The following is a 13,116-nucleotide window of genomic DNA, read 5'->3' on the forward strand; positions in this document are numbered from 1 at the left end:
AAATGAAGACTTATGTACGTAGATGTATTGTAAAACTTGTTCTTTTGTATTACGATAATGATAATACTTACAGAAACAATTTCCATTATCCATCAAGCAGTTTCCATTGTATAGAATGTAGACTAATTTGTATAATGATAAAACTTTTAATTCTAATTTGTTTATTCTTGAATTGTGATATAATATTTGTATTTGATATAATATCTCCGCGGTACGAGTGTCGACTATAGCTGAAAGCGGCCGAATATATCTCCACAGCCAAGCGTTGATTAAAATAGACAATCGCAAAAAGCATATATATATAGTCTATTGTCATCTTTTTTTGGGTGTGATGTTCTTCAGTTTAGCCATTATTGCCGAAATAAAAAATTTCTCGGTAATAAAAATATACCACATTGTTATTCTTCAATGACATTTTAATATAAAGATTAAATATTTAAAATCTAATAACCATTTTACAAATGCATTGAGACAAATATTCGTTGAACAATCCAAAATTGTAATATTTTGTTAAAGCATTATATTTTTGTACAATTACTAATTGTGCAGTAATCTGATTAATGCACTTGTTGGAATAAAAATTGTCTTTTTTGAACACACAATATGCTTGGTCACTGCAAGAATCTTATTCGCTAATATGCGATAATTAAGGATTTCTATTTTTTGAAAAAATCCTTATTCCCTTTTATAGTTTCTCTATTTTGCTTAAAACACTAAACAGTCCTTTTAAAAAATAAGATGTAATTTGAGCAGTTTAAAAAATAATGTAATCTATTATGCCACTGTAAAAAATTGTGCTAGAAGAAATCAAAAAATAAAATTTAAGATTCATGTACATAGAAAACAATTTAATATTTATGTCAGAAATTCCTAAGAAAATATGTATATATATATATATATATATATGAACAAATCTTAAGAATCTCTGACTTACTTTAATTAACATATTAATTTTTTAGTTAATACTGCAATTGCTTGAAATAGAATGTTTAAACAAATAACAAAACATTATACACAACACTGGTATAAGCATATCACTAGGATATCCAAATTCGAGTAACTGAACATGTTATAATAAGAATAAAAAACGTGTAAATAGATTGATATTTTCTATCTAAATCAAATGTTTACATACATTGTAAACTTAAACAATTTCTTCAATTTTGTGTAAAAATATTTGCAATTCCTTCTCCTATATTTTGAATACGTTAAAAACCATTTTGGATTATGTTGAAGGCGGCGCCGAGAGCCCAACTTAATTCATGTCCATTGATCTTCTTATAAAGCTGATAAAAAAACAAAATAAAAGGCATTAGATTAAATATTACTTCAATAACTTATAATAATTAAGTTTTAATAGTTTGTTTCAAATAAAAAAATTATATCTGAAATAAAAATATATAAAATGTAGTATAGAAATGTATTTATATTCTTACATAAAGTTTCGTATTAGGTTCCAGACCAAATCCATCACGGAGGAGAACATAGATAAATGTCAAATCAAGACAAATGAAAGGTTGATCAGTATTTGGATAATCGCAGGCATCCCTTGCTTGTTTTTGAAAAGCATTTACTTGAATAACTCCACCAGAAAAGGGGTCAACTAGACCAACCTGAAATATTGATAAAACTATACATCTATTTGTATTTTCTATAAAGCTTACCATTTTTCTTCAAATTTAAAAATTTACCTCAGTGGCACGATCGAAGTAATAAGAAAACGCGTAAATCTCATGATCTTTTAAACCTTCTGGTTTATTTTTTATCTTGCTAACATATTTTTCAATAATTTTTGAGCATTCTGGAAAATTGACAATTGGCCTATCCACTTCTCCACCAGCAAAGTTTTGTGTTTTGACTAGTTTATGAGTTGCATTCACGGGTCCTTTAATAATATAATTAAATCCGCCATAACTCCATTCCGTCGAAACTATGGGATTTACACATTCTGATCGTACTTCTATTGTATCTTTTGGGTTTACACTATCCAAGTTCATTCCATTTGTCAGAATCTCTTTCCTTGCTGCCATAAGACCCATACCCAAGTAGCTGTGTGTGTAAACACTCATGTTATGGCTGAAGATATTGACAGAATATGTATGTCCATCAAGTCCTTTTTCCTGAACAAATTTTAAATATGTTTTAAATAAATTAAAAATATGTTCTTTTATCATTCATAAAAGCAGTTGCATGTTGTTCAATAAATAAATCCTAAGCTAAATTCTAGTTATGTAAAAAAGTAAAAATTCGTATTTAAGTCATCATTTTTTAAGTACATAAAGTTAAAAATCCTATAAATAAATCAATGTTATAAGTAATATATCTATATATAAATATAATACTATTACAATTTTTATCAAATACATTTTTTATTTTGTTTTCATATGAAATGATTGTTCATATGATTCTAATTGAATATATTTGATATCTTTGATCAAATACTATATCATGATTATTTTAATTATGTTCTTATTCATTATTCCACATTTTCAAATATTAAAATTATATTTATTTCATTATACCTGTATAGAATTAGGTGAAAAAGTCACTTGTGTAGAACCTCCACCAAGATCTAGTGCAGCAACTGTGCTACCAGGATTGTGCGTATTAAAACGTTCCAATAGAAAATTTACAGTGAACCAAGAAAATATTCCTTCGTCTGTTCCATCCATTATAGAAATCGAATTTTTAGAAATCTAAAATACACATAGAATAAACAATGAACGCCTATTTTAATGTTAAAACTTAAATAGCAAAGAAGCATCTTTTTATTTTACAGTCAGCTATTGTTATATATACAGTCTTTAAATTTTTAAAGTAAAAAATACGTGTATATATATAAACACATATCTAATATATAAGTATGGAAGATTATTTTATGAAATAATTAAATAATACTTTTAAAAAATGTTGTGTACAAAAATGTTATAATTTTGTATTTGCTATTTTGCATATTATTTTTAAGCTTTATACAAATCAAGCATCTAATTTCTCTAATATGATATTCATGCTGTATACTGATCTATTACATACACCACCTAGTTTCATCCTCTGGAAGAAATATGTGTGCAATCCTACTGAAGACAATACAAGAATATTTTATCACTGAGAAAAATACATTTAAAACAAAGAAACTACAACAAAGTGAAAATGTAAGGATTTTGAAAACATATATAACTCTAATTAATTGTTAGATATTAAAAGCAATTTTAAATTAGCATACTAAATAACTTCCTCTTTTATGTAATGTGTCCAGAATCTACTACATTTTATATATCTCTATTTTTTAAGATCATAAACATAAAAATCATTTAATATGCTAATTAAAGCGATCTAAGACATGCTGAAATCCTTAGAAAATTTTAAGTCAAAACGAAAAGTAATTATCTAAACATAAAACAAATTGTGTGTATAGAAGACATCTTTAAAAATTTTATTATGCATTATTAGTTTCATAAATATTAGGCACATACCTGGAAACCACTTTCTTCAAACATTTTCCTGCATTCTTGGAGTATTTCTTGAGCCTTATGTCCAGGAAGAAGTCTCAAACCAGCTGTAGCTTTCATGTTGAGAGGTGTATGTTGCCATTCTACTTGTGGAACAACTTCCTTCACCTTATCTAATAATACAGTCAGAGATTTTGCCGCATCTTTAGGTTTTTCAGCATAAGCACTAACGCCTGGTTTTGTTTCTGTATAGAGTTCACCATCCAAAACCAAATTGCCACCAAGAATCGATTCATGGAAACTAAAGGCCAGAGCACGGCTACCAGTGGAGCCTGCATCAATTACTACGACATAAAATGGTTTTTGTAGATTAAAGGAAAAAGCCAATGTATCAATTGCCTTACTCCCAAGACGTACTGGCTTTAAGTCATATCTGAAAAAACAAAGTGAAATTGTTCAAATTATTATTATTTGATTACTATTTTAAAAAATATATTTTACTATATATAGTTGTCCTAACTATTATAATATATTATAAAACATACGCTATTGCTATGTATCCTAGGAAGAGAATTCCCAATAAGGCAATAATGACAAAATATTTTTTGCCTGGATGACCCTTCTTAATTCGAGGTTTGTGATCTGCTTCAATAATACCTTCATTTTCTGTTCTTAACTGAAAATGCAATATGAATTTATTTTAGATATACATTAAACAAATATATAACCAATGAAACATTTTATACTACATACAGTTTATTTTCATTTAGAATTAGAGTTTTGTTGAGGATTTTTCGAAATTAATTGCTTATATCTCAACTACAAAAAGACACAAAATTTTATAAGGATTTTTAAAAGGAAAATTTGTGAAGGTAATTGCAATGTTTAAGCTGATCAACAAATTGAAGAATCACCTATATTTTTTGCCACTGAAAACATATGAAAGTCGATGATTTAAAAAAAATTATTATTGTAGAAAGAAATACATTATTGTAGAAAGATAAATATATTGATTTCAAGTATATAAAGATTACTTCTCATGAGGACTCTTATTCCTAATTGGCATAAAACATGATTTAGCTTATAAAGTGAGTTTAAATATTTTTATTATACCATTTTATAACAAGAAAAATGTAAAATAACAAATTTAAACATGCAAAAACATTTTTATTTCGGTCAGAATACAGAATACAAGTAAATATATTTAAAGCTGTTGACATCAATGACACTTTTATAATTATGAAATTAGAAGATTCGATAACCTCAAATTTAATAATTTTCATATCGATAATGTTTACAATATACAATTAAATAAACAAAATTGCAAGGAATTTTAAACTCACTGGAATATATCGCATCTAAAATGCAATTCAAGTAGCTGATGTAGGCAACGAAGGTAGTTTTGGTTTCTTTATATAGAGAAATAGTTGAAGAAAATAAAAGCATCATATACTCGCTATATACGGAACTTCCAAAATTGTATGTATGCTGCATAGTGGAAAAATAGAGTAGAATATAAAAAAGACATTCTATTAAATATTAATATTTAAAACCACAGATTTCTGATTTACTAGAAAATCCATGTATTTATTTAATACATTCACAACTTAAGGCTAAATAAAAAACATTACTAATATTAGAACATTTCTTGCGGAAAATTTTGCGAGATTTAATACAAATATATTACTACTATATACTAATTCATGATTAATTTAGAAGTGTGTATATATAAATTATAATTAATTTTGAATGCTAGAGATATTTCTATTCTTTTAAATATAAAAAGCATTACAAAGATATACATTCTTTCGTTTTATGAATAAAAATATTAATTAGATAAAACGTATTTTTATTTTATTGAAACTTTAAGAAACTCGGGGTAAAAATTAATTTGAAATAAACTCTATAATGTCATAAACAATGAAGAAACATAAACTATACTGATATAATACCAACATGATGAAATTCTCTGCAATCGCTTTGATTTTTGTATTACAGTTCAAAATTAACCATAGCTTGATATGAAATTACTCAATAATTTGTAAAAATTTGCAGACTTTTGTAACATCAACAAACATATATGTGTTATAAAGTTAGAAGTTTTCACAAAATGGTAAAATGTTTTACATTTATGGAATTTTACTTCAAAAGTTACGTAACTGAACTCTCGATTATTAATTGACATTACTTCATCAATTATTTTGTAAGTGTTTCGTCATACAATTGTTTGAATTAGAACAAATCTTTCTTAATTAAAGAAAAGATATATTAATCTATATCTACAAAATTATCTACACCATTTAAATTATTGTAAACGCATTGTCACTAATAACTTACACTTTCATATACATGTAAAAGTATATTTGCTTTGAATTTAGGTTATATTACAATCCATTTTTCAAATTTAAACGATAATACGAAATACATATACAATCGATGAGAAAAAGAAAATCCTATTTAAATACCCTATACGAATTTTACTAAGAAGAAAATGCTGGAAACAAACCTTTCTATGCCTAATGTCCATATTATTGAAATTTCGTCCGTATAGAAATTAAAATATAACAGAAATAAAAAAAGATTCAGCGTTTCGTTCAGCGTGACGTTTCGTGACTAGGTATTTGATTGTCAGCAGTCAGTAGTATATACTACTATCGACTATGATATGACATTACGATGATAGGCAGAACGGCAGAAGTAATGCCACAGAGAAGTAGTGGTGGTGCCGCGTTAACTGGCCAGAATTTTACTTTGTTTATTGACTATCTTTATCCCCACCGATGTTTGCAAGTAGCTTCGTGAAGTAGGCTACTGGCTAAAACACAGTGCCCCATAGACAAGTATGTTTAATATTTGTATCCAATTTGCATTCATCTTGTGAGCGATTCCTATATTTCCCATATTATTTCCCTCAAAAACTAATTAAGCTGACCGTCAATCAACAAGGAACTACTGTAACTACAAAATGGTAGCGATAATAATTCAAGGCTGCAAATACGGTTTACTTAAACGAAACGGAATATCACGAAGGTGAATAAAGAATTCATTATTATCTGAGGCTATTTCAACAACTGATAAAAGTATCTATATATACAATTAACTTACCCAATCAGAATATCTTGGCACGATGGATGCGATTAAAAACTAACAGCGATCTAATTATACTATCGTGCTTTAAAACATTAATATATAATTAATTCATTGGTTGTTCTAAATTTATATTTTTTGTAAATAACAATGATAACAGTAATTAACATTCCTTGTATTTTTGTGGCTAAGAAAAGGATTAATTGGAATGTTTTAATATAACAAAGTGTAACAAAGCAACGAAGTGTTTGTTTGATCCCAAAATAAAAATATTCGATTGAAAAATCAAGTCAAATGAAAAAGTAAAGCACTAAATTTATTAGATGGAAATATTCAATTGTTTTGTGTACAAAATTCTTTATTGTATACAATAGCTTTGTTTTAATTAATCAAAATTTTATAACATCTTTTGAAAAAATATTTCGTAAATTTTCTATAAAAACTATTGTGTGTAGAAAACATGCTCTTTTTTAAGTCTACAGTAACTAGAATATATAGAATATACAAAAGTTAGCAGACTGCATGATTAAAGATCAAGTTGTTTTATGTGTTGTTAGGTGTTTTATATTTTATATTGCTTAGTTATACTTTTGAAGATACTAGTATTAGTAGTAGTACCACCATTAATACTATATATATAGTATGTACTATTATTCTGTTGATTTTTTCCAAAACATAGAGTATCTACATTTATCCTGTATAAAATAGAAAATCATATCCCTTGTAATATTTTCAGCTTCAATTTCAGTTCAATATTTTTGAAATATATTAGAAAATAAATGTTATATACTTTAAAAATATTTAGAATTCTTTAATTATTCTTCTTAATCTTTTACTTATAAAATCCTTTAATTCTATCTTTTAATTATAAGAGTTATCATTACTTATTTGGATGTAAAAGATATAGAATTTTTATATTATTGCATGAAGTGGTATAATGAAAAATATCTACATTAAAATTAAGTCTTCGATTATAAAAATCATAATGTATATTTAGATATTCTAATATAAATGTGAGAAAAATAAAAGAAAAATGTATGAGAAGTGCTGCACAATTTTAATATCCTTGATTGAACAAAGAAACTAGTATATTTATAAACTAGTTTTCCTTCCTGCTAGTTTAAGAAATCAAATTATTTGTATGGTCAAGAATATATTTGTAATTGTAATGCATGTAATGTATTTAAGTAAATTAAACAATATTTTCTACTTTAATATTATACCAATACCAATTAATAAATGATGAATTATTAATTATTCTTTTGACTGTGATATATAAATTGTGTTAAATAATATTTGTTATAAATATTTACATTTATCTATTAATTAACTTCGATTTTTTTTTTTTTTTTTGAATGGTTAATAAATACTTTCGATGATTAGTTTTAAATCGACGATTTTAATTCAAAATAAATAATTTTGAAAATACGTAATGTACATTCATATAATTGACATAAATTCAGCTGTATGATAAGTTTCTAAAATTATACACAGAAAAGTAAAGAATGTTTTTGACTAAATATTTTATACATAATTTTAACTTAAAAGTGACGCATATAGCAATGCATTTGAAAACGAATCATTTCAGCTTTAAGATTCTGACTTAACTTACAATTAACTTAAAGATTGTAATTACGTAATATTGTTCAAGAGAGTGACAAGATATTGCCTTATCATGCTCTTATAATTTTCTGTACTTTGGTTTAGTATAAGTTTGTTATAGTCATTGTAAAACCGTATATTAAAGATGTAATTATCTCATTTTCTTCGTTAGTGTTGTAACAACATTTTTTCTTTTGCATGAAAAAAATTCATTTTTGTTAAAAAAAATTGTTCTAAATAATATGTTTTTTATTAACCCAATATTTTTATAAAAATTAAAACAAGCATGTGTTTACCAAAAACATATTTTTTGTTTATTTATGTTTGGCAATTTATAACATAGATCAATTTGGCAAATCATTTTACTAAACTTTCTATATCAAAAAATATTTCTTCTTGAGTACTTAAATACTCAAAAAATATTCTCTTAAAAAATTTATTATGAAGTAGATAATTGCAATATAGTAGCAATGATAATGAAACTTGATCAATAAGAAAGAGTAGTTAATTTAAATTTGATTACTTACAAAACATTTTTGTTAGAACTTCATTTATTTCATAATATTTCATAATATTTTTAATAGTAAATAAAAATATTTAATAAGTAGATAAAAGAACACAACATGAAAAAATATTTAAATTGCATAAGTAGGTTGATATTTTTAATATGTTAAATAAGTAAGACTATAAGAATCAATTGTATAAATGAATAACATTAATTACATATGTATATATATGTATCATTTTTTAAATATATATGTATATCAAAATAAAGTATAAGAAAAATCTCTAGAAGAAAATTATAATGTTTTCTCTTTCATAAAAAGCTAAGAAAGTTAATGAATTAAGCACCTAGGAAAAAAGGCTGAAACAAAATGGCACATATAGAAATTACTCAACGTAAATCAAGTCTTATAAAGGAGGCTATCATTCAGATTGGTGCAGGTGGTTCTGCAGGTTTTGTAGAAGCTTGTATAATGCACCCCATGGATCTTATTAAAACACGTTTCCAATTGCAAGTTAAAATGGGAACTCAAGATGCTCTTTACTATACAGGCATTGTATCGTTTATTTGTATATGTTTTTATTTTAGCATTACTTTTGTTACTTTATTGTGATATGTATTTTAATGTCTTGTTTTAATTAGTTGTAAACATTTTTTTTATTTATATTTCTATCATAGGAATTAGAGATTGTATGAATAAAATGTATAACAATGAGGGAGTTGCAGCATTTTGGAAAGGTATATTACCGCCAATTATCATGGAAACTCCTAAAAGAGCTGTGAAAGTATGTAATATGAAACAGTTCTTTTTTCGTTATTTTCATTGTAAATTGTTAAAATGAAATCTAGTTCAAAGATTACTAATTTTATATGAATATTATATCTATTTTTTCTATGTCTTTTAATTTTTTAGTTTTTCTCCTTTGAACAGTACAAGAAGCTTTTTAATAATCACATGTCACAGTCAATGGTATGTATTCCATTGGAAAATTTCTTTGATGTACTTCTATTAATAAAAAAAAACGTCTAGAGAAAGTTTTATGAGATATGTAGGCAAAGTGTGATCTACTTCTTAAAAATAATTATAGCTATAAGATTATTATGGTATATTACAACTTACTTGGATAAGATACAAATATATCTTTTTTATTTAATTTTATTAATTAATTAGTTTCTTAATATCTTAGCTATATTATTATAAGTAGTGTATCATTCTTTTAAGTAAACTAGCCATACTTGTTTACATATTTAAACTTTTTATAACTGAATGTTTCAATGTGTAATGTACATTATGAAATAACATAATGTTTAAAGTATGTTACTAAATATGTAAATTTTTAACAATTATATAATGCCTTTTAGGCATTTTTTTGTGCTGGATTCTTAACAGGTGTAACAGAGGCAATTTTAATAAATCCTTTTGAAGTAGTTAAAGTACAAATGCAGTCTAATCGTAAACATATCAGTGATAGTCCATCAACTATTGCTGTTACTCGACATATTCTTTACAACCAAGGTTTTGGACTAAATGGTCTTAATAAAGGTTTATCTGCTACAATAATGAGAAATGCTGTTTTCAATGCTTTTTATTTTGGGATTTATCGTTCTATGATTCTTCGACTGAATAAACAAAAAGAATATGTTCCAGAACTGTTTCTGAAGGTATATTTCAGCCTTAAAATGTAAGGCATTTCATTTATATTAATTATAATTAATTTAGTAATGAAAAAGGATATATATTTATTATAAATATCAGTATGTAATTAAAAAAAGAACATGTATTTTTTAGTTTGCTATAGGTTTTATAGCTGGGACGGTGGCATCCTGTATGAACATACCTTTTGATGTTGCTAAAAGTCGTATTCAAGGTCCACAAGGAACAATCCAGTATAAGGGTACTCTGCAAACTATTTACTTAGTTTATCAAAATGAAGGGTAAAAAATTATTAACTCAGATTCTTATATTTATTCTAGACATTCTGAATTATTTTTTTTTATTATTATACAATTATATTATTTTTTATAATTTCATACATGTAGTGTTTCTTCTTTTATTTGCATAATCTCATTGCATCTGATTAACAACCAGTAAGTACACAATGAAATGCTTTTTAATATTCATAGCTTGTGAATATTTTTATTTTAGATTTAGAGCCTTGTATAAAGGATTGTTACCAAAGATCTTACGATTAGGTCCAGGTGGTGCAATTATGCTTATAGTTTATGATAAAATGACAGCATTTCTCAATATGCAGTTTGGTGATTAAAATAAAATTTTACTCTACAGAGCAGATTGGACAATGCATTTCTTACATTACCAATGAATTGTTTAAAAAAAAATGGCTCCCTGATATGTATTTGTTTGTATGAGATTATAGTTAGAAATGTGATTTAGCCTTAGATTTAGTGATATTGGTAGTGTGTTTAAAGATTAATAATTTACAAATAAATGTTTTATACAAGTAATCCAGTCATCCAACAATATAAAATAAAAAATATGTCAGATTTATACAACATGTTGTTGAAAAGAAAATTGTGTAATTATATCTGTTATAAAATTTGAAATGTCTATGTAAAAAAAAGGTTGAAATATATCACAAAAAAGAATATACTCTAATTTTTATTAATCTATTTGTTATGCTATTTAATGCTTATTTAATAATGTTTATTTAGAAAAAAATAAATTTTTTGTTTTGGTTCATATGCAAATATTCAGAAATATTTATCTTGATTTTCTGAAATTTTTGCAGAGATAACAATATAATAAATTATTCACAGTTAATCATCTAAAATAGAATCTAGCCACTTTTCTAAGTCCAAAGATTTGGTTGACGTATTAGATTTATTTGTTATTTTTGAATCTGTAACAAATATGTATTTCATTAGCCTCTTAAAAGTAACAGTTTCAAATAAAGTATTTCATTCTAAATATGCATAAACATATACCAGAGCTGGAAGAAAGAGATACAGATTTCACAACTATCAAAGGATCAGTCACAGGTTTATGACATGACAATAAAAAGTCTAAATCATCAGCTGTATTTTCTAATAAATCCTGATTTTCGTCTTCATGTTTTGTATTATTTACAATCATCTTTTCTGAGTCACTTAATATTTTATTATAATTTTCTTTACCTCGTTCCACAGTATTGTAGATATCTGTTAATTGGTCATCCTGCAATGGTTAATAACACTTCAGTAATATTTACTTATTTTTTAAAGAGTCAGGATTAAGCTAAATTAGTGTGATATATTATTAAACTTACAGTAAAATACTTTGCATCAATATTAACATTTTCATTAAATGAAATTGCTTCTATTGCTGCAGATAATGTTTTTAGATCAATTGTAAAAAAGTCAGAGTATTTGAAAACATCAACATCCCAATTTTTTTCTGATTGAAAAACAAAGTCATCATTTTTAGAAATTGGAGCATTTGATAGAAATTCAAAATCTTTTGTTGTATTTTCATCTATATCAATAATTTCTTCGAAGTACTGCTTTTCCTTGTCTTCATTAACTTCCCTCTTTTCTTTTCTTGTTTTACCTCTATATGTATATAAAATAAATATTATTTTTTAATTAAAATTAAAAATAAGGAATTAAATTTAAAAAAAGGATATAAAAGAATAATACTTCTTCTAATATTAAAAAAATAGTGAAGAAATAGTTATTTCTTAATTTAAGTACATTTATATTAATAGAGACTTAACTGAATTTCATATTAATTTTCTATTCTGTTATTATTTCAACATTGATAAGAATGAAACTCCAATATTTATTTTATAACCTAACCTCTTTTGACGTTTAATGTATTATTATATAAATTACACATTTTGTATCTTTATGTTCACAAATAAAAGTCCTGGACGTTTTTTTAAATATTTTAACGTTACTAACTTTTATTAAGTTACATACAGTTTAATTATTATAAAGTGACAAAATATAAATTTTTGTAATAAAATATTCTTCTGTATAATAATTTAAAAAGTTATAGTTAAATAAATTATTAAAATTATTATTTATTAAAATAACTTCACCAACCTTCCTTGCTTCTTTTTAGGCATTTTTTCTATTTTCTCTTTTTATGTAAATATATATATATCGAAATTTATATATACATAGTGTTTCGCGAAGAGAAATCAACGAACTTCGCTAGAATATTTGGGAAGCCATTTTGAAGGAAACATGTTACATATTTAATAGATCGATTCAATTTCATGGCGTGAAATATTAATACGTTTAATTAATTAATTAAAATTCCATGGGTAGCTTGATTTATTTTTATTATATTTTTCTATATGACTGTATAAAATTTAAAGAGTATTTCAATCAAAAAACCTACGTATATGTACATTGTACAAACTTTTGACATTAAGTGTCTCGTAAATGAAATATGCCCGATTGTATAACGAATAAAATGCATTGCTTTTAATTCTGTTTAAATTTTAATTCTATTTAAAAAACGGAAAT

General features: G+C 25.0%; 3 protein-coding genes across 9 annotated transcripts; 1 reads left to right on the forward strand and 2 right to left on the reverse strand.

Moving 5' to 3' along the window:
• Positions 1 to 1,014: 1,014 nt before the first annotated feature.
• Positions 1,015 to 6,071, reverse strand: LOC117216936 (ectonucleoside triphosphate diphosphohydrolase 5). Of its 3 annotated transcripts, none has more exons than XM_033464114.1 (7): positions 5,956 to 6,071; positions 3,995 to 4,125; positions 3,474 to 3,882; positions 2,523 to 2,696; positions 1,692 to 2,120; positions 1,437 to 1,613; positions 1,015 to 1,286 (listed from the first exon to the last, which is right to left on the reverse strand). In XM_033464114.1, the coding sequence occupies exons 1-7, from the start codon at positions 5,974 to 5,976 to the stop codon at positions 1,209 to 1,211; spliced, it is 1,419 nt and encodes a 472-aa protein (XP_033320005.1). In that variant the 5' UTR covers positions 5,977 to 6,071; the 3' UTR covers positions 1,015 to 1,208. The 3 variants fall into 3 exon arrangements, with proteins under 3 accessions (XP_033320005.1, XP_033320006.1, XP_033320007.1); XM_033464115.1 differs by lacking the exon at positions 5,956 to 6,071 and adding an exon at positions 4,793 to 4,924; XM_033464116.1 differs by lacking the exons at positions 3,474 to 3,882; positions 3,995 to 4,125; positions 5,956 to 6,071 and adding an exon at positions 3,034 to 3,133.
• Positions 6,072 to 6,093: 22 nt separating this feature from the next.
• LOC117216937 (mitochondrial 2-oxodicarboxylate carrier-like) lies at positions 6,094 to 10,970 on the forward strand. Of its 5 annotated transcripts, XM_033464118.1 has the most exons (8): positions 6,094 to 6,289; positions 6,377 to 6,479; positions 8,966 to 9,194; positions 9,322 to 9,428; positions 9,557 to 9,613; positions 10,006 to 10,305; positions 10,433 to 10,578; positions 10,790 to 10,910. In XM_033464118.1, exons 3-8 carry the CDS (start codon positions 9,014 to 9,016, stop codon positions 10,908 to 10,910), a joined length of 912 nt encoding a protein of 303 aa, XP_033320009.1. In that variant the 5' UTR covers positions 6,094 to 6,289; positions 6,377 to 6,479; positions 8,966 to 9,013. The 5 variants fall into 5 exon arrangements, with proteins under 5 accessions (XP_033320009.1, XP_033320008.1, XP_033320010.1 ...); XM_033464117.1 differs by lacking the exon at positions 6,094 to 6,289 and having other exon boundaries at positions 6,296 to 6,479; positions 10,790 to 10,970; XM_033464119.1 differs by lacking the exon at positions 6,094 to 6,289 and having other exon boundaries at positions 6,296 to 6,479; positions 8,988 to 9,194.
• Positions 10,971 to 11,250: 280 nt separating this feature from the next.
• Positions 11,251 to 12,829, reverse strand: LOC117216939. Its single transcript, XM_033464122.1, has 4 exons — positions 12,688 to 12,829; positions 11,910 to 12,192; positions 11,590 to 11,818; positions 11,251 to 11,504 (listed from the first exon to the last, which is right to left on the reverse strand). The coding sequence occupies exons 1-4, from the start codon at positions 12,708 to 12,710 to the stop codon at positions 11,422 to 11,424; spliced, it is 618 nt and encodes a 205-aa protein (XP_033320013.1). The 5' UTR covers positions 12,711 to 12,829; the 3' UTR covers positions 11,251 to 11,421.
• Positions 12,830 to 13,116: the final 287 nt, after the last annotated feature.

Source organism: Bombus bifarius, unplaced genomic scaffold, assembly GCF_011952205.1.
Source record: "Bombus bifarius isolate JDL3187 unplaced genomic scaffold, Bbif_JDL3187 scf7180000007974, whole genome shotgun sequence".
Classification (NCBI taxonomy): Eukaryota; Metazoa; Arthropoda; class Insecta; order Hymenoptera; family Apidae; genus Bombus; species Bombus bifarius.

Excerpts from the sequence above, each read along its gene's own strand:
- LOC117216936 (XM_033464114.1), bottom strand. The coding sequence starts at position 5,976 with ATGGACATTAGGCATAGAAAG. Across the intron at positions 3,883-3,994 it reads CTAGGATACATAGCAATAGC|ATATGACTTAAAGCCAGTAC; the intron begins GTATGTTTTATA and ends TTGTTTTTTCAG. Across the intron at positions 2,697-3,473 it reads TTGAAGAAAGTGGTTTCCAG|ATTTCTAAAAATTCGATTTC; the intron begins GTATGTGCCTAA and ends TGTGTATTTTAG.
- LOC117216937 (XM_033464118.1), top strand. The coding sequence starts at position 9,014 with ATGGCACATATAGAAATTACTCAACGTAAATCAAGTCTTATAAAGGAG. Across the intron at positions 9,195-9,321 it reads AGATGCTCTTTACTATACAG|GAATTAGAGATTGTATGAAT; the intron begins GCATTGTATCGT and ends TTTCTATCATAG. Across the intron at positions 10,306-10,432 it reads TTCCAGAACTGTTTCTGAAG|TTTGCTATAGGTTTTATAGC; the intron begins GTATATTTCAGC and ends TGTATTTTTTAG.
- LOC117216939 (XM_033464122.1), bottom strand. The coding sequence starts at position 12,710 with ATGCCTAAAAAGAAGCAAGGAAG. Across the intron at positions 11,819-11,909 it reads TTGATGCAAAGTATTTTACT|GATGACCAATTAACAGATAT; the intron begins GTAAGTTTAATA and ends TAACCATTGCAG. Across the intron at positions 11,505-11,589 it reads ATCTCTTTCTTCCAGCTCTG|ATTCAAAAATAACAAATAAA; the intron begins GTATATGTTTAT and ends TATTTGTTACAG.